A 22558-nucleotide genomic window follows, 5' to 3' on the forward strand; every position below is an offset into this window, starting at 1 on the left:
CTACTGTGATAGTCGACTTTGGTATATTTTACCCATTTATTGATAGGATTTCAAACTCCTGTGTTCTATCACTATAAGTACTTAATCTAACAAGTCTAAATAACAAAAAAAACAATCTATCAGATCCGAAATTGTAGGTCCTTGTTCAGCTTTGTATGTGGATATTACATTTTACCTCATCGTAATCAATTGGATGTTTAAACCCTACCAGTTTCATCTATCATTTTGTAGCAGTAAATGACTTTGTTGTGACATTTGGTGCCAGGTTCGAAAATCAGAAAAGTAAACATTCATACACGATCTTCTTTAAAAATAACAATCAGAGAAAATATATTTTAAGTAGTTAGATTTAAAACCATCGATATCTACAAGAAGATGATGTGTATGTAGTAGTTAAGGCATTATATATAGCGTATAATCTTAATAAAAAATATCTGGGTACAACTTAGTCCAAATAATTATGACGTCTTGAAAGGCTTTTTATTTATAATTTTTTTCTTTGACGCCTTACATCGAGACGTCATAATTATTTGGACTAGGTACAACTACAAGTCAAATCGGTATCTGGTTAAATCGGCACCCATAGAAAAAGTCAAATCGGCACCCATAGAAAATAAGGTGGCAGAAACCAGTTATTTACAATAAATCTTTAGAATTTAATGGATTTAGGATTTTCTTTTCTTGAAAATTCATGCAAGCTCATATTCAAATAAAATGTATGTTTTCAAGGAACTAAGATGTGTGCGTGCTAAATATATAGAAAACCTTTAAATGTGGGTGTCTGTTCAGCATGGAGATCTAAAATTTTTTAAAGGCATTGCAAATAAGGCAAAAAATGTGATGCTCTGATACCAATCTAATGCTCACCTGCAGAATCCTGCTAAAAGCCGACAAGAATTTCAGGCAAAATTCAAGAGATAAAGGATATTTAGTGAATAAGAGCCTTGACCGAACCTATCCTTAGACCTTACCATCAAAATCTCAAGATATTTTTGTTTTCAAAAAAATTAATATTTTCACTACTTTGATTGGATGCCGTCAAGTGAGGAGACCACAATTTTGACATCTGATTGGACCCATATGTGTGAAGGAAATCCCCAACCTGTGTATGCAACTACTTACTTGTGTAGTACAGTAGCCTAGAATTTACATTCATTTATTTTTTTAGTCCAGATGATGCAATTATATACCTCAATGCTTAACTATAACAAAATTTCTGCGTGGGACACATGTTCTGGTACACCAAAACTGGTATCTGCAACCTTTAAAAGTCAAATCGGCATCAAGTCAAATTGGCACCTATTTAAAATTATTTTTTTGCGTAATAGGATCAAGCAGTTAGAATAGAAAAGTTAAGTATTTGAAATTTTCCAAACATTATATGACTTAGATGACTGATGTTTTGATAAGTTTTCTTTGCCATTAATAAATAACTATAATCAAGTACAAAGTTAATATGTTTAACAATTCAATTCAATTCAATTTTTCAATTCAAAGTTTTATTACCATATAAACTTTACAGTTTGTGACATATAACAACAACAAAAACAAATAAAGACAATAACTAAGTAACTCAATCATGTCAATATATATACACAAATTCAGGTAAATATTAAAGGGTCCCCTGTCCTTAGTTCCATTGACTTTTTTATAAAGGATCCTAGTTTATTCACTTGTGTTGGTGTTGATGGGTTAAGTATATATATAACTTTGTCATTGTCAGTGAGATTAGCAAATAAATTACTTTCTCTATTAATGCAATCAAAATATGTTAATCTAATATTTGAATTATGAGAACAATTTATTAGGAAATGTTTCTCATCATCTAGTACTTTACATTTTTTGCAAAGTCTCTCTTCGCGAGGAATTTTAAAATGCCTCCCTTTTTCAATTAATAATGAATGGTCACTGATTCTAAGTTTTGTAATTAATTTTCTAAATTCAAAGTTTGGGTTAGAGAGGTAAGGTTTGATCAATAGATTTGGCTCAAGTGCTTTATAAAAATTTAATTTACTTTTATCATCAATAGATGTTAACTTATTTATCAACAGGTTGTTGTAGTATGAGTTTATTTGGGGTTTAATATAGCTTTTAATATTTTTTAATTGTTTTAAATTATCACAGGTTTTTAGTCTATCTATATCAATGTTAGATTCATAAAGAATATCTTTTGCAAAAGTGAACCATGAATAGGTGCCACTAGAATCCAAAGTTTTAGTTAATTGAAAAGATTCATGTAATAAGGGATTCAAATTTGAGGTGAAAAGCCTTGCTAAATACATAATAGTTTGGGTTTTTATATGACATTCAATAGGCAGTCTTCCCAATTCATTCCTTGTACCAAAATTTGAGGCACTCTTGTTAGTGCCAAGGGTAAACTTGCAATAACCAAGATGCAAGTTTTCTATTGGAGTCTTGTCAATAAAATTAAATGGGTCCACAATTTTTCCAGAAACCAAAGCTCTTTTTTTTAGCTTTGAAATATGTTATATATGAGTCCAAATATGTTATTTCAGAATTATAAGTCAATATAGGTCTCACTAAGGTCACTCTGATAGGAAGGCTGCCAAGAGAATTAGTATATGTTTTAATAGAGAACAAAACCTTTTTTGCCTTTTTTGTTAATTCAGCTGTACTATGACTAAGATTACCATTTGATTTAATCAGCAGACCCAAGTAAGGATATTCTGAAACATTCTCTATGTTTTGGTTTTTATATACAAGTATAGATGTTTCAGGCTTTTGCTTTGTTGTTGAAAAGACCATACTTTTTGTTTTATTTATGTTTAGAGAAAGCAGTATACAGGTAGCCTAGTCCAAATAATTCTGAGGTCTTGAAAGGCTATAATAATTTTTTTCTTGTCGAAGTATTAAAAGGCGTCAAAGAAAAAAATTATAATAGCCTTTCAAGACGTCATAATTATTTGGACTAACAGATAGCCTAGAGTTTTATTCTTTAAAAACTTCATAAGAAACAACGAAGCCCTTACCCAAACTGTTGCTTAACAATGAGACAATCAGAAGCAATAAAACGAAAAACTATGAGTTCTTTCACTAATTCAAATTTTCATTCAAAATAATTGGCTATTAATGTGTTTTTTCAGGAAAATTTAAACATAGGCCCGTTCCGGGATAAGGTTTTTAGACGAATCTGTCAAGATACTTCCATCACCACGTGACAGAAATGTATGCATAGAAATTTCCAACACATGTTGAGCAAACGAGTGAAAACATTTTATTTTACACTGCACAAAATATTTGGAAAATTAAAATCTTAATAGGATGGTCACCCTTCCTCATTCATACGGCAATCACGATTATGTACTTATGGAACATTTTAGAAGTGTTTTAACTTTAAGTTTACAAACTGTGGTTCATCATGTTCATTATTCATTATTGAGAAGTCATTTTGTAGATACATTTTGTACCTTAATTGGTAAATATTAACCATTTATTTAAATGGTCAACAAAGATTTGAATTTATAATTGATCTTCTTTTTGTTGAGCCTTTGACTTTTGTCACAAAAGTCAGACATAGTGATCCTACATTCCGTCAACGCTGTCGGCTACATCCACAAAAATTAACTATGTGGTTAATATTTTAGAAATTTTAATAACTTTCTTGAAATAACTTTTGAAAAATATATTCTGTTTATCTGTATAAATTTCATGTATTTAATTTATTAACAATAACATGATAAATGAACTTAGTTTTCTGCCAGTTAACATGGTTAAATGGTTGACATTACTTTCACTCTGTGGTTAAAAGTTTTTAAATTTTGTTGAAAAAGCAATATATAGCGATCCTACATCATGTTGCCGTTGGTGGCGTCCACAAATATTCAGTCTGTGGTTAAAGTTTTTCAAAATTTTAATTACTTTTTAAAACTATTTTTGATTTTTACCAAACTTGGGCAGAAGCTAATTTGTAATCAAATGCGTTTGTAGAAGGACATTTTGTAGAAATATATTTCCAGTTTTCTGTATGTTACTTATATATTGACTTAATTTTTTCTCCAGTTAACCTTACATACATCTGCAAACATGTTCTTAAAACATTTATTAAATTCATAAAGTAGGCAAGACACTGGGTTCCGCAGAACCCTTACAAAATTTTATATGTAGAATTCGTTATCAAAGGTTCCAGGCTTATAATTTGATACACCAGAGGCAAGTTTCTTCTACATGAGACTCAACAGACTTACAGTGAGGCTCAGATCAAAATAGTTAGAAAGCCAAACAAATATAAAGTTGAAGAAAATTCTCGTACTGTACATGTAAATACTAAATAAAAATGTAGACAAAAAAGATTATTTTCAAAAGGTAAACATGACATGCATGGTAAACATGTAAACAGTTCATTTATAACATGTAAACCTCAATCTGTTTATTTTTAGGAATGAAGATGTTGCAAAAATGATATATCTATTTGTTATTGGTTGGTTAACAACACTGGTTACCAGTCTAGATCCTGATAATAGTCTATGTAAACAGAAACCTACATCAGCTGTGGTTGGGATACCTCTGCCTGCACTACCTAATCAGTTCCATGCTCTGTTTGAAGCTAATATTTTACAGGTAACCGTATTTTTATACATGTACTTAAACATCATGCAGTCTTCATGATACATGTAGATTACAGGCCCTGGCGCTAATTAACTAAGACTTGAAAAATTTCTATCAGGCCTGTTATCAGTTGATCTAGTGACCAATAGAATATAAAAAAAACGAAATTTGTTAAATGACTGAAATATCAAATTTTCTCACAGGCTTTATTTTCAAAATCAGTTGTGTCTGGCAAATATAAAAATAAGATGTGGTATAATTGCCAATGAGACAACTCTCCACCAGAGACCATTTGAAAAAATATGTCTGCTTTCAATAGCTATAATAATGATATTGACTTGTTTCTAGAAATCCTACACAGTTTATCAAGAGGAATACTATGATTACCATGGAAACAAAGGAGTAATTATAACAACTAGGAATGGACGATCAAGAAAAAGTATAACAGATTTCACAACGTACAGTGTTCATCAGATTGATATAGGTATGAGAGAATACAAAGAGTAAACATAAAGCATTGATATGGGTATGGGAGACTACAAAGAGTAAACATAAAGCATTGATCTGGGTATGGGAGACTACAAAGAGTAAACATAAAGCATTGATATGGGTGTGAGAGACTACAAAGAGTAAACATAAAGCATTGATATGGGTATGGGAGACTTGAAAGAGTAAACATAAAGCATTGATATGGGTATGAGAGACTACAAAGAGTAAACATAAAGCATTGATATGGGTATGGGAGACTACAAAAAGTAAAGCATTGATATGGGTATGGGAAACTACAAACAGTAAACATAAAGCATTGATATGGGTATGGGAGACTACAAAGAGTAAACATAAAGCATTGATATAGGTATGGGAGACTACAAAGAGTAAACATAAAGCATTGATATAGGTATGAGAAACTACAAAGAGTAAACATTAAGCATTGATATGGGTATGTGGTACTACAAAAGCTCATCAAATATACTAGAACTATAATTTTGTAAGACAGGTGCATGTTTCTCATTCACAAGACTCATGAAATTGAAAAAAATATACATATTATATGATGAAGAACTATGAAGTACTATAAAAGTTTTAGTCTAATTTCACAATGTTTCACACCTATGGTAGTGAAAAGGGTGCATTTTAAATTTGAAGATAAAAGCCATTTATACTTTTATAAAAGAAAAGAAAAGTATATTTGTGAGTTAGAAAAGACATGTTCCATTAGAAATTAGTTGGTGGAAGAAGTGGAAGAAATGTTGAAATACATACAACCAGTATTAAAATGTTAATATTTAAAAAAAAAATCTATTTTTTTTAGACACAGGGAAATGTGTTGTCCAGGATCTCCGGCAGATGAAATCCACTTTATTTAACTTCACATCTACAGCAACAGGAGGCCATGTGAAGGGACTAGCTGATATATTTAAATTCAGTTCAAAGTTCAATGAAACATACATAGGAACAACTCAGGTACTTCATTTAAAAGAGGAAAAATATACCACAAAACAGTACTGTGTAATTCTACAATACCATGGCTTCAAAACGCAGCTTGTAATATTTATACCACACAAGGAAATGACAGAAAATGAATAAACACAATGAAAACTATTCTCAGTTCATATATTTTGGGTAAATATTGATTTGTGAGAAACCAGGCAACATATGGCACAAATGTAGAAGTCAAAATAAAGTCTTTGTTTTTATGAATATATTCAACAAACATGACGTAAAAGTTTTGAAGCCACATTAAACATATCATGAAAGTTTCCAAGCCACATTTCACATACACTGTACCATTTCAAAGCCACATTTCACATACTGGTAAATGTTTCAAAGCCACATTTCATATAATGGTAAAATGTGAAGATTATTTTACTTCAGATCCGAGGGATCCCTGCCCATCATTGGACAACATGTTTACACGTAGAGAGTTTGAGGGCAACATTTAACATGGATTACTATTTCTCAGTAAAAACTTATGATTTAGAAGGATCACAAAAAGAAATACCCCTGAGAGCATCTATAAATGGTATAGGTAGGTTACATGTATGTGAGAGTCAAACCTGATAAAGAGACCACCTGTTTGAAATCAGGTTTTGTGTTTTTAATAGTTTTATTATAGGATTGAATGCCTTTTTGAAAGAAATTTATTAGTGTAGAAACTTTAATAACAAATTCACTCGCACAAACAAATAAAAGTCCAAAGGGTGACTATGACTTGGTCCAGTTTATACACACAAACAAACCCTTTAAAAGGGTGTTTAATTCTTATAACTCTTAAGAATTGGAAATTATGAATTTTTATTTCCCCACTTGTAACCTCTATCAACAAAAATTGTATATTTATGTCATTGAGTCGGCCTGGCACATGAATATATTTCTTGGTTAACACAAAAAATATATACTCCATGAAACTGCTATTTGACAAGTAATACACTGCAAAAATATATCTTTTTAGCATTCATATGAATATTTAGTGTTTATTATTTGATTTAACAATAAATGCAAAGTGAAAATGAATATGTTTAATGTCAACGCCATCTTGTTTATTTTGGTTATCATGGTTATCATGTCATTACAGTTCTGTCAATGCATATAGAAAAATAATTAACATCAAGAGCCACATCCAGAGCCCTCTCAACCAATCATATAAATCGTGTTCCCTAATATGCAAATCACAAAAGAATTATTGTATCATATTAGACTATGTGAAAATTATATACTTTTAGATTTTGAATATTGGTAGCTTAATTTCTATTTACTGAAACAAATTTTCACATTTGAAGATAAAAAAGGACTGAGTATTTATATATAATAAGGACTGGGTAGGAAAGGTTTGCTGCTACACACTTTCAGAGCAAAAAGGTGTATATTTTGCATAACCTATCAAATAATAATATGAATGCCATATGATTAAATTTCAGCGGAGATGTTTATATTTTTGTAGCAACCATTGTAGATTTTTTTTATTTAATGTTTTTTCTGTTCAGCTTTATTTGTATAGTTAATTGATTGCTACTATTTGTATATTTTTATAGCATCAAATGTAGACCAGAATAATGTGATATTAAATGGTACACACAATTTTAACCATGTTTATGAGTTTGTAAAGTTTGAACCTGGACCAATAAAGGACCTATCAGTTTTCCAGGTTAGATCCATGTATTTTACTTTTCTCCCTGACATGTGAACATTTAATATGATGTGGATGCTTGTCCATAATTTTAGAAACTGTTATCAATGGATATCTGTTTTGATAATATTTTGATACAACTTTGCACTATTTGACAGCTATTGCTGGACATTTAAAAATTACTTTCATATTTTGACCTCACAATAGAAAATGTTTGACACCTTAAACAAAAAGTGATTGTTGTATGAAGTCAATAGTTCAAGTGTTGCTAATAGCTATAAGGTCTAATTGATGTTTACCCCATATATGTTGAATATTTTCAGCATGTGAATTTTCATGCCCCATTTATCTGCATCATGTTTTCTTGTCTGCATGTCTGTTTGTTAGTTGGTCTGTGAGTTTGTTCATTTGTCTGTCCGTCTGTCCCACTTCAGGATAAAGATTTTTGTCACTGAAGGTAGTTTTTGAAATAGTTGAAGTCCAATCAACTTGAAACTTTAATACATTTGTAGTACACATGTTTCCTATGATATGATCTTTCTAATTTTCATGCTAAATTAAAGTTTTGACCCTAATTTCACTGTCCACTGAACATAGAAAATGATAGTGCGGTTGTGGCATCTGTGTACTGTGGAAACATTCTTGTTTACATGTATGTGAACATGTGCACCTTCAATGGCTCACATATTTTGTATGACCTATAATTTGACTTTTTTTGTTTTGTTTCTTTAATTCAATATGGCAGGAGTGTGTCAACCTTTTTCTAGCTATTCTTGTTACACAATTGTATGTGTTTTATTTTTAATTATGAAGAAATGCACTACAGCTCAACACATTACATTTTTGTGCAGTATTTCATTCCAGTTTTCTACTCTGTCCTCTTATTAATATAATGTGTATTCAAATGAAACAATATTTTAATGTGTTTGTTTTTACAGATCCCACCAAGCATTATTTGTACTGGTTCTCAGGAAAGGAAACCAGTTCCTAAAATGGCTGATCAAGTTAGTTTTGGTATGGAGAAAATGAGTAGAACTGATAATAAACTGGAGGATCCTGTGTATATTCAGGTCTGTAATAGTATTTCAAATCTAAATTTTCAAATCTTACATAGCAATTAAGATAAATTGAGATAGAAATTCCTTTCTTTACTTTCTTGATTAAAAATTAAGATTTTATTGTCATCATCAAGACAACAATCTTACACCTCAGTAAATACAAAATATATATACAGTTTTCAAAAAGACACATATTTCTTTACAATTTATAAATTCCTGAGAGTCTTGAAGGTTGGAAGTTAATTTACACAGATTATCCAAGAACTGCAAGCAACATCAAGTTACTTGAAGGACAAACAAAAGACATATTCTATGTATATAGAATGAAAGTCAAGGCAAATACAAATGTTTTTAAGTTTGTCCCTCCCCCCACAGGCCATTAAAAGGAGGAAAGCTCTAAACTATTGATAGATGTGTTTGTTTTTCTGTTGAATATAAATCACAAATAAGGACCAGCACTAACTTTTAACATGCTTGACTATTGTTTTAGGTAGATTACGATTTTACATCCCAGATTGCCAGACTTGATTTATCAAAGGTTCCCTCCAATGGTCTTAGAAAAGTATATGGTAATGACAGCATTAGTTTGATACAAGACTTTAATTTAGGTGAGACTGAATTTAAACCTTTATATGCCCCTGTCATAGGTAATGGGGACATTTAGTGTTACCCTTGACGATCTGTTCACCCTAAAATTTAAAATAAAAGCATTTAATTCTTATTTAAATGCAACACCTGCCCTTTATAATTTTGTGTGGGAAAAATAAATCTTTGCAGGAGGTCAATGATACTGAAGTGTTACAGAGTTGTCCCCCTTTTAAACTTTAAAGCCAATTCTTGATTCTCTGAGTTCAGTACAGTTACAGAAGTAATTGATTGCTAGTTTAAAATACTTCACACCACAAATGTATTCTTTGGTTTGTAGAAGTTTGGAATTGGTGGGAGCCAGTTTTAGGATAGCCTTATGGAGCTACAAATATTGTACATGCAGAGACTTGTTACATATTCCACTCCTAACATAACCTTAATATGGTCCCTTTTTAAAAGTAATACATCTGCATCTGTGGTTGCCAAATTGTACTAATTAGACTGCCAGTTTATACTTATACCCCATTATACATGTTTTGTGTTTTTTTTATTTACAGGAGTACAGTATGTTATAGACAGTTTATATGGTAACTGTAGTGTAACAGAGTTAACAGCAAGCTTTAATGATCTGACATCACGACCTAGTTATCTGTTACCACCAGAAATGAGACATCCCATAGCTCTGTTAGATGTCAATTATTCCACCATGCTTTATCAGGGGAAGGTAACTTTTGCAGTGTATTGTTCCCTTTGGATAAAGGGAAAAGTTTTACATGCTAGTTTTATGAAATCTAATGGATTTTGAACTAGTTCACAATTTTCAAAGAAAATACACTGATTGCTGCTGAAAACCAATATTAAGATTATTATACTTCATGTCAAAATGCCAGATTTTGATTTTTAGTATGAGAGAGATAATTTACTCATTTAAGGGATGACAAATACTACATTATAATCCTCCACAGAGACACTTGATCAAGTGTGTGTTTTTTGTTTTTTTTTGGTTGGTATGTAAAAGATGTCATAGTTTATTACTTTAAATTTAAGATTTTGGATCATAATGAATGTGCTGCTATGACTGCCTATCAGAGAAGATGAAAGAGATAAATGTAACCCCTCACCTCATTTGACAATGTTCTCTAAGGATAATGACTTTGGGATCTTCCCATTGCTAAAAGATGATTGTTAAGATTGTATCTTTATGTATTACCAGAGTTAGATATTAATACAGATTGCCTATTTTTTTCTACTTGAGATAATTTATATTTTTCAGAAATTGTACCGAGATTTAAATGTGGAGTCTTGGGGCAAAGTAGACAATGTAACAAACTTCAAACATGAGATTTATTTCCTTCTGGTTTGTATTGTTATTTAATGTATTGTTTTCATTTTATTTTTAAATACTGTGAATTTAGAAATCATTGCAGAAATTGATATTATTATTCTGAAGAAAGAATATAAAAATAGACCCTCTTGCTACATGTCTTTTTTCTCTCGTTAATTGCCAATAAAGAATTGCTTTTTCATTCAATAGGAAGAAATATTGGTATTAAGACATTACACAAAAAATGCAAGCTCTCTACAAAACCAAAAGCAAAGGAATAGTGTTTGTATTGCTGTTGTTTATCTGAGTCACAGTATAGTCTTCAACAATGAGTAAAAACTTACACCTCACTGCAAGTTTAAATCAGATTGAGCTAATTTTGATCACTCTACACACCTGTGTACACAGTATAGCTGAATGTGCTTAAATTAATTTTAGGATAAGAAGAAAGGACCAAGATCCAGAGCTTCTAACCCTGTATTACAACCAGTTCCTGTAGGAGTATATGTCTCTGTTAATGATGTCCACAGAGGACAGGATGGCTTAAAGGTGAAAATTACATATTATTTTGTTTCCACAAGAGTTTTGCTTTTAAATCAGATAAAAAAGAAAAAAATGTTCATGTCAGAGAATTTTTTTAATACATTATTTTGAAAACAGTTTTTGAAACAAGAGGACACAGCTGCAATCTAATGGAAGTATGACAGCCTCAAGATGAGATTTGGCCTAGAAACTTCCTCGAATTTGAAAACCATTGATAATCTGCTTCTTGATATTTTGCCTATGATGTCAGTGATGTCAGTAATGCTTACATTTTCATGTATCGAGAAAATGGTATTTTGGTGGATGTTTAATTTTGTATTGTTCTTTTTCAGTTAAAAGTAGAAAGTTTTACCAACATTTATAACTACCAACCAAACCGAATAGATCCCTCCAGATTTGACATCAGGCAGTGTTACAATAGTGATTCATCTTTTAAACAGTTACATGTAGCAATTAAAGCAGGTAGGGTAGAACACATGATAGAAAGAAAATGTAGGACAACCTTCCAAGGTGTGAGAGAGAAAATTATGATTTCCAAGTGCACAAGAAAAGTAAAATGAGTACTCTGGGTAAGATTGCATTGGTACAGTCAATTGACAATGAACACTCTTTACATACAGGTTATTCAGTAATCTGAATCCCATTACTAAATCACTGGTAACCAAAGCAGTTGATTTACTGATGGAAACTACATAATCTATATCTCTGTTCTAGAATCTAAAGCATTCTGCAAAATATCTTTAAATAGGTACACTAAAAAATTGTGATTAATTTGTAATTAACAATGGAAATCCAACAAATGTTGACCTGATTTTCATTTTAGGTTTGAATTTATTCCATTTTTGTCGAGCCTTCGACTTTAGTCGAAAAAGCGAGACAAAGCGATCCTACTTTCCATCGGAGGCGGCGGCGTCCACAAATATTCACTCTGTGGTTAAAGTTTTTGAAATTTTAATAACTTTCTTAAACTATACTGAATTTCTACCAAACTTGGACAGAAGCTTGTTTATGATCATAAAATAGTATCCAGAATTAAATTTTGTAAAAATAAAATCTTTTTTTTCTGAATTTTACTTATAAATGGACTTAGTTTTACTGCAGGGAAAACATAACATTCACTCTGTTGTTAAAGTTTTTAGAATTTTAGTAACTTTCTTAAACTATCCTCGGTTTGTACCAAACTTGGACAGAAGCTTGTTTATGATCATAAGATAGTATCGAGAAGTAAATTTTGTAAAAAAATAAATCCATTTTTTCTGTATTTTACTTTTAAATGGACTTAGTTTTTCTGCAGGGAAACATTACATTCACTCTGTGGTTAAAGTTTTTAAAATTTTAATAACTTTCTTAAACTATCCTGGGTTTGTACCAAACTTGGACAGAAGCTTATTTATAATCATAAGATAGTATCCTAAATTAAATTTTGTAAAAAGATAACTCCATTTTTTCTGTATTTTATTTAAAATTTAAATGGACTTAGATTTTCTTCCAGTCAACATTACATACAGTCTGCAGTTAAAGTTTTCAAAACATTTATTAGATTCATTAACTATCTTAGATTTTTACCTAACTTTGACAGAAGCTTCTTACAATCATAAGATAGTATCAAGAGGAATATTTTTATTGATTTTTTTCCTCATTTTGGTTGAGCCTGCGATTTACAGCAAAAGTAGGGGAGACACTGGGTTCCGTGGGAACCCTTACAAATTTTTCTTACCAAACCTGCCTTAATCAGATGACAATAAGATTTGGTATGATTGGCAGTTGGACATCTCTTTACCAGAGACCAAATGACATAGAAGTTTACAATATAGGTCACCATGGAATCTTTTTAATCAATATATAAAAACATTTCATGCAATCATGACAATGTCAAACTATTTGTAGATGATCCAGCAGCCATTTTGTCTCAGAAATCACTTTACCTTAACCATATACACCAGTTCCTGAGTAAAACAGCTAAAGTATCACCAACTAGGATCTCAGATCTGTATGTAGGTATAAATATCAAGTATCACCAACTAGGATTTCTGATCTGTATGTAGGTATAAATATAAAGTATCACCAACTAGGATTTCTGATCTGTATGTAGGTATAAATATAAAGTATCACCAACTAGGATTTCTGATCTGTATGTAGGTATAAATATAAAGTATCACCAACTAGGATTTCTGATCTGTATGTAGGTAACAGCTAAAGTATCACCAACTAGGATTTCTGATCTGTATGTAGGTATAAATATCAAGTATCACCAACTAGGATCTCAGATCTGTATGTAGGTATAAATATCAAGTATCACCAACTAGGATTTCTGATCTGTATGTAGGTATAAATATAAAGTATCACCAACTAGGATTTCTGATCTGTATGTAGGTATAAATATAAAGGATCACCAACTAGGATTTCTGATCTGTATGTAGGTATAAATATAAAGTATCACCAACTAGGATTTCTGATCTGTATGTAGGTATAAATATAAAGGATCACCAACTAGGATTTCTGATCTGTATGTAGGTATAAATATAAAGTATCACCAACTAGGATTTCTGATCTGTATGTAGGTATAAATATCAAGTATCACCAACTAGGATTTCTGATCTGTATGTAGGTATAAATATAAAGGATCACCAACTAGGATTTCTGATCTGTATGTAGGTATAAATATAAAGTATCACCAACTAGGATTTCTGATCTGTATGTAGGTATAAATATAAAGTATCACCAACTAGGATTTCTGATCTGTATGTAGGTATAAATATAAAGGATCACCAGCTAGGATTTCTGATCTGTATGTAGGTATAAATATAAAGTATCACCAACTAGGATTTCTGATCTGTATGTAGGTATAAATATCAAGTATCACCAACTAGGATTTCTGATCTGTATGTAGGTATAAATATAAAGGATCACCAACTAGGATTTCTGATCTGTATGCAGGTATAAATATAAAGTATCACCAACTAGGATTTCTGATCTGTATGTAGGTATAAATATAAAGTATCACCAACTAGGATTTCTGATCTGTATGTAGGTATAAATATAAAGGATCACCAACTAGGATTTCTGATCTGTATGTAGGTATAAATCAGGGATGGGGTAATTGAAAATGTAATGGTAATTAAGTGTAATGCATTACAATTTTCCATGTAATTGAATGTAATGTGTAATTGAGCATTTTTTTAATTACATGTAATGATAATTTAATTAATTACATTGAAAAAAGCATGTAATGCTCAATTACTTTTGAATTACATTTCAATTACATATACTTTTATGGTGTTAAAGATAGGGATTTGTGTTAAATAACATAAATAGTAAAATAATACTTGTTTTTCAAATAATGATATCACATACTTTTTTAATATATGAAGTCTATAATTTATACTGAAGTTACAATGTATATAAATATTTATTTGACCTACAGATGTTTTTTTTAATAATTATTATTTAATTTTAAATTCAAACAAATGTGAGAATCATATATTAGTGTTCAGTTTTTAAGAAAGATCTTTTAACTAAATAGATTGATAAGTAATTAATCACCTTGTTAAACAAAAAAACAAAAAAAAGTGTCACTGTGAAAAATCTTTCTTAGACAATTCATTTAGAATTTAAAAACACTGCACACAATCATTTTGTCAAATTAGTATACACAAAAGGATTATAGAAATAAAAATTAACAGCTGTAAAAACAAACAGCAATTAATCAGATTGAAATGTCCAGGGGCAATGCCACTGTCACATGTATTTTTATCCAATTAGCAAAATATTGCTAATATTTAGACATTATACATACATTATTTGTGCTAAAAATTATTTTCAATATTGTGACAAGCACACTTTTTTAGATTTTTAATGTAAAAGAAATATTTAAGATTTATGTATAATGTCTTTATTTATATTATGTTTAATTTAAATGATTTAATTTCTGATATGTCAAAATACCCCTTGATGTATTGGCAAGTTAATAGGAACCAATTCCCCCTCCTTTCAATAAGATTATCTTCTGATCATAGAACTTCCATGTTCTTATCAAGCAATATCTGTTGCATTAGCTCCTGTCGAAAAGCTATTTAGAATTGATGTCAAAGTGTTCAGACCAGAGAGATTCAGACTAAATGACAACACATTAAAATAGCTAATGATTATCAAATGCAACGCTTAAACTAAGCTTACATGAATATTTTACACATGCATTATTTATACATGTATAATATTGTTAAAAAATACCATGACAAAATGTAATGTGTAATTTAATTAATTACTTTAGTAAAGTAATTGTAATTTAATTAATTACATTTCAAAAACAGTGTAATGTGTAATTGATGTAATTGATCATTTTTGCAATGTAATGTGTAATTTAATTAATTACATTCCAATGTAATTGACCCCAAGTCTGGTATAAATATAAAGTATCACCAACTAGGATTTCTGATCTGTATGTAGGTATAAATATAAAGTATCACCAACTAGGATTTCTGATCTGTATGTAGGTATAAATATAAAGTATCACCAACTAGGATTTCTGATCTGTATGTAGGTATAAATATAAAGTATTACCAACTAGGATTTCTGATCTGTATGTAGGTATAAATATAAAGGATCACCAACTAGGATCTCAGATCTGTATGTAGGTATAAATATCAAGTATCACCAACTAGGATCTCAGATCTGTATGTAGGTATAAATATAAAGTATCACCAACTAGGATCTCAGATCTGTATGTAGGTATAAATATAAAGTATCACCAACTAGGATCTCAGATCTGTATGTAGGTATAAATATAAAGTATCACCAACTAGGATCTCAGATCTGTATGTAGGTATAAATATAAAGTATCACCAACTAGGATCTCAGATCTGTATGTAGGTATAAATATAAAGTATCACCAACTAGGATTTCTGATCTGTATGTAGGTATAAATATAAAGTATCACCAACTAGGATCTCAGATCTGTATGTAGGTATAAATATAAAGTATCACCAACTAGGATTTCTGATCTGTATGTAGGTATAAATATAAAGTATCACCAACTAGGATCTCAGATCTGTATGTAGGTATAAATATAAAGTATCACCAACTAGGATCTCAGATCTGTATGTAGGTATAAATATAAAGTATCACCAACTAGGATCTCAGATCTGTATGTAGGTATAAATATAAAGTATCACCAACTAGGATCTCAGATCTGTATGTAGGTATAAATATAAAGTATCACCAACTAGGATTTCTGATCTGTATGTAGGTATAAATATAAAGTATCACCAACTAGGATCTCAGATCTGTATGTAGGTATAAATATAAAGTATCACCAACTAGGATTTCTGATCTGTATGTAGGTATAAATATAAAGTATCACCAACTAGGATTTCTGATCTGTATGTAGGTATAAATATAAAGTATCACCAACTAGGATCTCAGATCTGTATGTAGGTATAAATATAAAGTATCACCAACTAGGATCTCAGATCTGTATGTAGGTATAAATATAAAGGATCACCAACTAGGATTTCTGATCTGTATGTAGGTATAAATATAAAGTATCACCAACTAGGATCTCAGATCTGTATGTAGGTATAAATATAAAGTATCACCAACTAGGATCTCAGATCTGTATGTAGGTATAAATATAAAGTATCACCAACTAGGATTTCTGATCTGTATGTAGGTATAAATATAAAGGATCACCAACTAGGATTTCTGATCTGTATGTAGGTATAAATATAAAGTATCACCAACTAGGATTTCTGATCTGTATGTAGGTATAAATATAAAGTATCACCAACTAGGATTTCTGATCTGTATGTAGGTATAAATATAAAGTATCACCAACTAGGATCTCAGATCTGTATGTAGGTATAAATATAAAGTATCACCAACTAGGATCTCAGATCTGTATGTAGGTATAAATATAAAGGATCACCAACTAGGATTTCTGATCTGTATGTAGGTATAAATATAAAGTATCACCAACTAGGATCTCAGATCTGTATGTAGGTATAAATATAAAGTATCACCAACTAGGATCTCAGATCTGTATGTAGGTATAAATATAAAGTATCACCAACTAGGATTTCTGATCTGTATGTAGGTATAAATATAAAGGATCACCAACTAGGATTTCTGATCTGTATGTAGGTATAAATATAAAGTATCACCAACTAGGATTTCTGATCTGTATGTAGGTATAAATATAAAGGATCACCAACTAGGATCTCAGATCTGTATGTAGGTATAAATATAAAGTATCACCAACTAGGATTTCTGATCTGTATGTAGTATACTCTGGATTCATTGAATTTCTTGGGTACTAATTTTCCTTACAAATGGAAACGAGGAACGTTTCAAAAACACAAAAATCACTCAGAGAACAGAAAATAGGCCACCCATGGGTCTTCAACACAGCAAGAAAATCCAGCACCAATAGTTGCCTTTATCTGGCCTCTTAACAATAATGTATACGAATATAGTAAAATGGATGCCACACTAAACAAAAGTTTGTGATACTTTAAAAAAAGTTGCGGTACAACAATATGAGATAATCCTACAAAATTGTCATCAATAAAGAGAAAGGAATGTTCAAGACAAGAATTCTATCATTTCTCAATTTTTAAATTAGTATTTTAGTCAGAAAAAATGTTTGTATTGGTCAGAGTTGTCTCTCTTTCTATTAAAAACAAATTGCTGGAGGTAAAACAATTGTTAAACTTCTATTAAGAAGAAGGACATATTAATATCATTGACTTTAGACCCAAACGAATTCATTGGTAATTTTTACCTGATCTACAGATTTCTTATGTAAAAAAAACCAACATTACACACTGCAGACAATAATCAAATAAATTGTGCCCTCTTTCAATGTATAGTTTAAGAGTGATGATTTATGAATTGTTTGTAATTTTTAATTGTAGATTACAAAGGGGTTAATAGACCAAACCATCAGTGCATATTTTATTCTGCTGAATAAATCTCCCATGCCAGGTAAATAATATTGTTGTATAGCAGTATAATATTTCCCACAGAATGTAACCAAAAGTTAGCGTGCAATAAATTCTATTATCCCATATTTGTTATGAATACCTTAGATTTTGCATATGCAATAACCTCAAAATTGCCCGGAGCAAAAAAAGAGATATTCATATTGTGCCCTGTTCCTATAATGACGTCACATCATTGCATCCTTAACGACACGATTGTGAAAAATTTCTTAAGATTTACCTTTTATGTACCACTAAATTGTTTCAATTGATCTTTTTTCTCTTTTCTGCATAGCTTAAATATGTGATAAAAAGATTATAACATGTATTTTCCATATTAGCCCGGGTATCATTCCTCCACCCATATCGGCCCTCGGCTAAAGCCTCGATGCCGATATGGGAGTCTCGGGATGATACCAGGGCCAATATGGAAAAGGACATGTTATAATCTATATATATTGCACTAGTGCAATAAATCTTCAAAAATCATGACGTCATCAACGTTTAAATCTTAGTTTAAACCATTTTTTACTTTCAAATATTATATTGCTATACAATAAAAAGGTAGAACATATATTGCACTCACAAGCTCGTGCAATATAAGATTCTACTCCGGACAATATTCCCCAATATTCATGCAATAACCCTATATTATTTTACATTTAATTTCACTGTCTAAACATGTTGCAATTGTTGTATGAATTCAAAACTATTTGTTTAATTTTGTATATTTAATGTTTACAAGTTTACCACAAACATAATAATTGTTTGTATTTATAGAGTCATGATATTTTAATGTTTCTCTCTGTTGAAGAATTGAAATCCTTCAAAGGTGCTTTCTACTGTAAACATTTATTAAATACTTTTAATTTTCTAAAAAAAAAGTTACAGAGAAGGAAACATAATAATTTACTGAAATTATAAACAGTAAACTGAAAGAAACAGAGAAATATGATATTAGTAAAAAAAAAAATTATCCCAAACTTTATACAAAAGGGTCTGAATGGGTTAGAATATATTAAAGTGCAAAAAGTGCAGAATGAAGGGAAAAAAGTAAAGAAAAATTGTCTAAAAGTCAAAAATAAAGGATCCCATCCCAGACCCTCATACATGATCATATAGATTTTGTTACAGCAGGAAGATGGAGTAACGTCGACAGAACACCCAGCTTAGAGGAGGCCTATAACAACATCCAGACTGCTGTCACACACGGAACATTGTTTACTGTAGATAATAAGGTGTGTTCATACTGTTACACTACATTTTGTTTATAAAAAAGTGATAGAGTTATCTCCCCTGAAACATACATTTTTTTTATTTAAAGTTGTAACATGGTAACCAGTTTTATTGTCTAAAATGCTCAATTATCAGTATGATAGTATTTATTTGGAAAGAAAAAAATATCTCTTCCATTTACTTTCAAACAATATTGCTAATGACTTTGATCAACTATTTTGTTTCTTTGAAACATTTCTGACCAGGTCACACTAAATATTTGAATATTGATTCTCTACAAAACATGCAGAAGTTTAGATATCAAAGAATTTCCATCTCAGAGTTAGAATAATTTGTCTGCAACTTAAATAAATTTTTCAAATTTTAATTCCAAAAAAAACGAAGACACTCAGAAACCTCTGCAATTTTATATAATGTATTAATAGTTAATTACACCTTATGTAAGAATCTGGGGTTTTGATTGGTTGATAGCCAGTGTAATTTTCACCAATTTACTGTTATTAAATATTTTTCATTTATTAACGCTGTCGGGGTATATGCTAAAAGAATATGCATTTTTTACCCTCTCTGCTGTGGTATTCGCCAAAAAATACTCTACGTGACTGGACATTTGTAACATCACGATCTTCAATATGTTTTTGAACATGAACAATCAACATTTGGTGTAATTAAACAGATATAGCATGTTCTTGTGGGGTATTTGCAAAAAATACCAGTCTTGAGAATGAATTTACCTCGCCTTATGGCTTGCGAAATTTAACATTCTCTCGACTGGTATTTCTGCAAATATCCCTCCTTAACATGATAAATCTGTTCAAAACTCACTCCTGATATGAATTTTTTGTAATTTTCTGAATTTTGTCACAAAGACGAGCAAGACATTATTATAGATTATAATTGATCATCTCAACGAGATTGTTTTTCTCCCTTGAGAGCCAGTATGGAAAAGCAATCGAGTTGAGATGGCCTGGCCAATGATAATCTGTTTATCTCTATTTTTCCTATGAAGACATTGTCAATTTCCAATTTCTTGTCAATTTCATTAGCAATGCCACATGCTTCCTTAGTTTCTAGCTATAATTTTCCATCTCAAGTGAGTAGCATGAAATGAAAAATTATCACAAAAAAGATCAAAGGAAAAAATGCACAAAATAGCGATAACAACTTTAATATATAATGTAGACTGACAAACTTTGATATACATTTTGGTATATATCCTTCAGTGCCCAAATTAACCAACCTCTCGACAATAATAATATTAACAAACTTTGTTTGACAGGATTTTCCAGTGTCATCCCTTTATACACAGAAATCAGTACAGGCCAACCCTAAATCAGAACAGGGATACAGTGCAGGTATTGTTTTATTATCATATATGGAAAGTTATGTTTGAGGAATATATTGACTTGACTGATAAACACTTCATCTCTGGGTTATAATCAACAACTGGCTATCAACTTGGGGCTGGCACATATAGAGTGTTGCTGAGTTAAACCTTTACCTTACCAGGGACAGTGGTGTTACATCACAACACAAGAACAGCAAAAAACAACAACCACTGAAATTTTTCCATTATAAAGTTTAAATATTTGGTAACTCAAATTTCTGAACTAATTAATTTCCAGTAAAAGGCAAGTTTTATATCAATAGATATAGGAAGATGTGGTGTGAGTGCCAATGAGACAACTCTCCATCCAAATAACAATTTAAAAAGTAAACCATAAATATTAATATATGTGTGTTTTGCTGTGCATGTACTGATTTTGTGTCTTAAAATTTAGAATGGAAAGAGGGAATGTGTCAAAGAGACTACAACCCGACCAAAGAACAATCAACAGCCGAAGGCCAACAATGGGTCTTCAATACAGTAAGATAATCCTGCACATGGAGGTGTACTTCAGCTGGCCCCTTAACAAATATGTAGACTAGTTCAGTGATAACAGACATCATACTAAACTCCAAATTATACACTAGAAACTAAAATATAAATCATACAAGACTAACAAAATCCAGATGCTCCTGACTTGGGACAGGCATGAATTTCATTTCTTTTCCATAAAACCATATATTTTTATAATTATTTATTCCTATATTGACAGGTTCCATGGCTGGCCTAGGTATTGGTATGTTTGTAACAGGTAGTTTATGTGGACTGGCAGGGTTGTACTTAGTCCAGAAAAGAAGAGACACCTCGGTTCCATATGAATTACAATAACCTTGTAAAGTTTGGAAGAATTTGCTGTCATGAAAACTGAAGTTTTTTTAATCTTTTAAATGTATTTTAACTTTGTTTTTACAATTTTAATATGAAAAAACTAGCATTTATTTGATATGTTTTGTATAGAAATCTACCTTATAAAAATGAATATCAAAACATCTATGGAAAGTCTGTAATTGTTAAAAAAAATATTTGGCATAAGAACCCTACAAAACAGACCATCACATTCTGTCCCAAGTCAGGAGCCTGTATTTAAGTGAATATTGTTTAATGCTTTATACATGTATATATTTGTTTTTGATTCATTATTTTGTACATAAATCAGTTTACTCATTCCAATTGTTTTAACATTTGTCATTTAGGGGCCTATTTTAACTGGGTATGGGGTATGGGTTTTAATTATAGTTGCTAATTTCTGCATCATTTGGTCTCTTGTTGTCTCATTGGCAAGCATACCACATCTTCTTATTTTGATAAAAATGTAAAACCCTTGTTTTCAAAATTCCAATAGGGAACATACTTTATATAATTGTATAAATAAACAAATTTTTCAAGATGTTTCGGCCATTGGCCTTCTTCAGTTCTTTATTTTTCCTCTCAACTACATGGCTGACATTACATTTGTATTTCCTTTTCAATCATTGAAAAGATGTTATAGATAAATGTCCTTGGAAATGAAAAAGGCTAATATGTATTAAAATGTGAATCAAATGTGAATCAGATATACAAATTTCTTATTTTGTTTTCAAAAATAATAATTTTAGAACATACACATATTTAAGTTTGAATAGCCCACTTTTACAGGACTGTTTATTGAGGTTACTCTCTGCTTGTGACCATCCACTTATAACAGCACTTTTATTGTCCCTTTTTATTCTTTATGAATGTGATATATTGCTTACAAAACTTAAACATTCCAGT

The 22558-nt window shown here is 30.6% G+C and overlaps 1 protein-coding gene across 1 annotated transcript; it reads left to right on the forward strand.

Moving 5' to 3' along the window:
• Positions 1–216: 216 nt before the first annotated feature.
• Positions 217–22343, forward strand: LOC134719060 (uncharacterized). Its single transcript, XM_063582000.1, has 17 exons — positions 217–265; positions 4398–4578; positions 4915–5050; positions 5879–6030; positions 6442–6595; positions 7599–7711; positions 8632–8763; positions 9242–9359; positions 9897–10063; positions 10613–10696; positions 11102–11212; positions 11539–11668; positions 13094–13200; positions 18118–18187; positions 19318–19421; positions 20699–20774; positions 21519–22343. The coding sequence occupies exons 2-17, from the start codon at positions 4417–4419 to the stop codon at positions 21632–21634; spliced, it is 1932 nt and encodes a 643-aa protein (XP_063438070.1). The 5' UTR covers positions 217–265; positions 4398–4416; the 3' UTR covers positions 21635–22343.
• Positions 22344–22558: the final 215 nt, after the last annotated feature.

Source organism: Mytilus trossulus, chromosome 5 (assembly GCF_036588685.1).
Source record: "Mytilus trossulus isolate FHL-02 chromosome 5, PNRI_Mtr1.1.1.hap1, whole genome shotgun sequence".
Taxonomy (NCBI): domain Eukaryota; kingdom Metazoa; phylum Mollusca; class Bivalvia; order Mytilida; family Mytilidae; genus Mytilus; species Mytilus trossulus.

Excerpts from the sequence above, each read along its gene's own strand:
- LOC134719060 (XM_063582000.1), top strand. The coding sequence starts at position 4,417 with ATGATATATCTATTTGTTATTGGTTGGTTAACAACACTGGTTACCAGT. Across the intron at positions 4,579-4,914 it reads TTGAAGCTAATATTTTACAG|AAATCCTACACAGTTTATCA; the intron begins GTAACCGTATTT and ends ACTTGTTTCTAG. Across the intron at positions 9,360-9,896 it reads GATACAAGACTTTAATTTAG|GAGTACAGTATGTTATAGAC; the intron begins GTGAGACTGAAT and ends TTTTATTTACAG.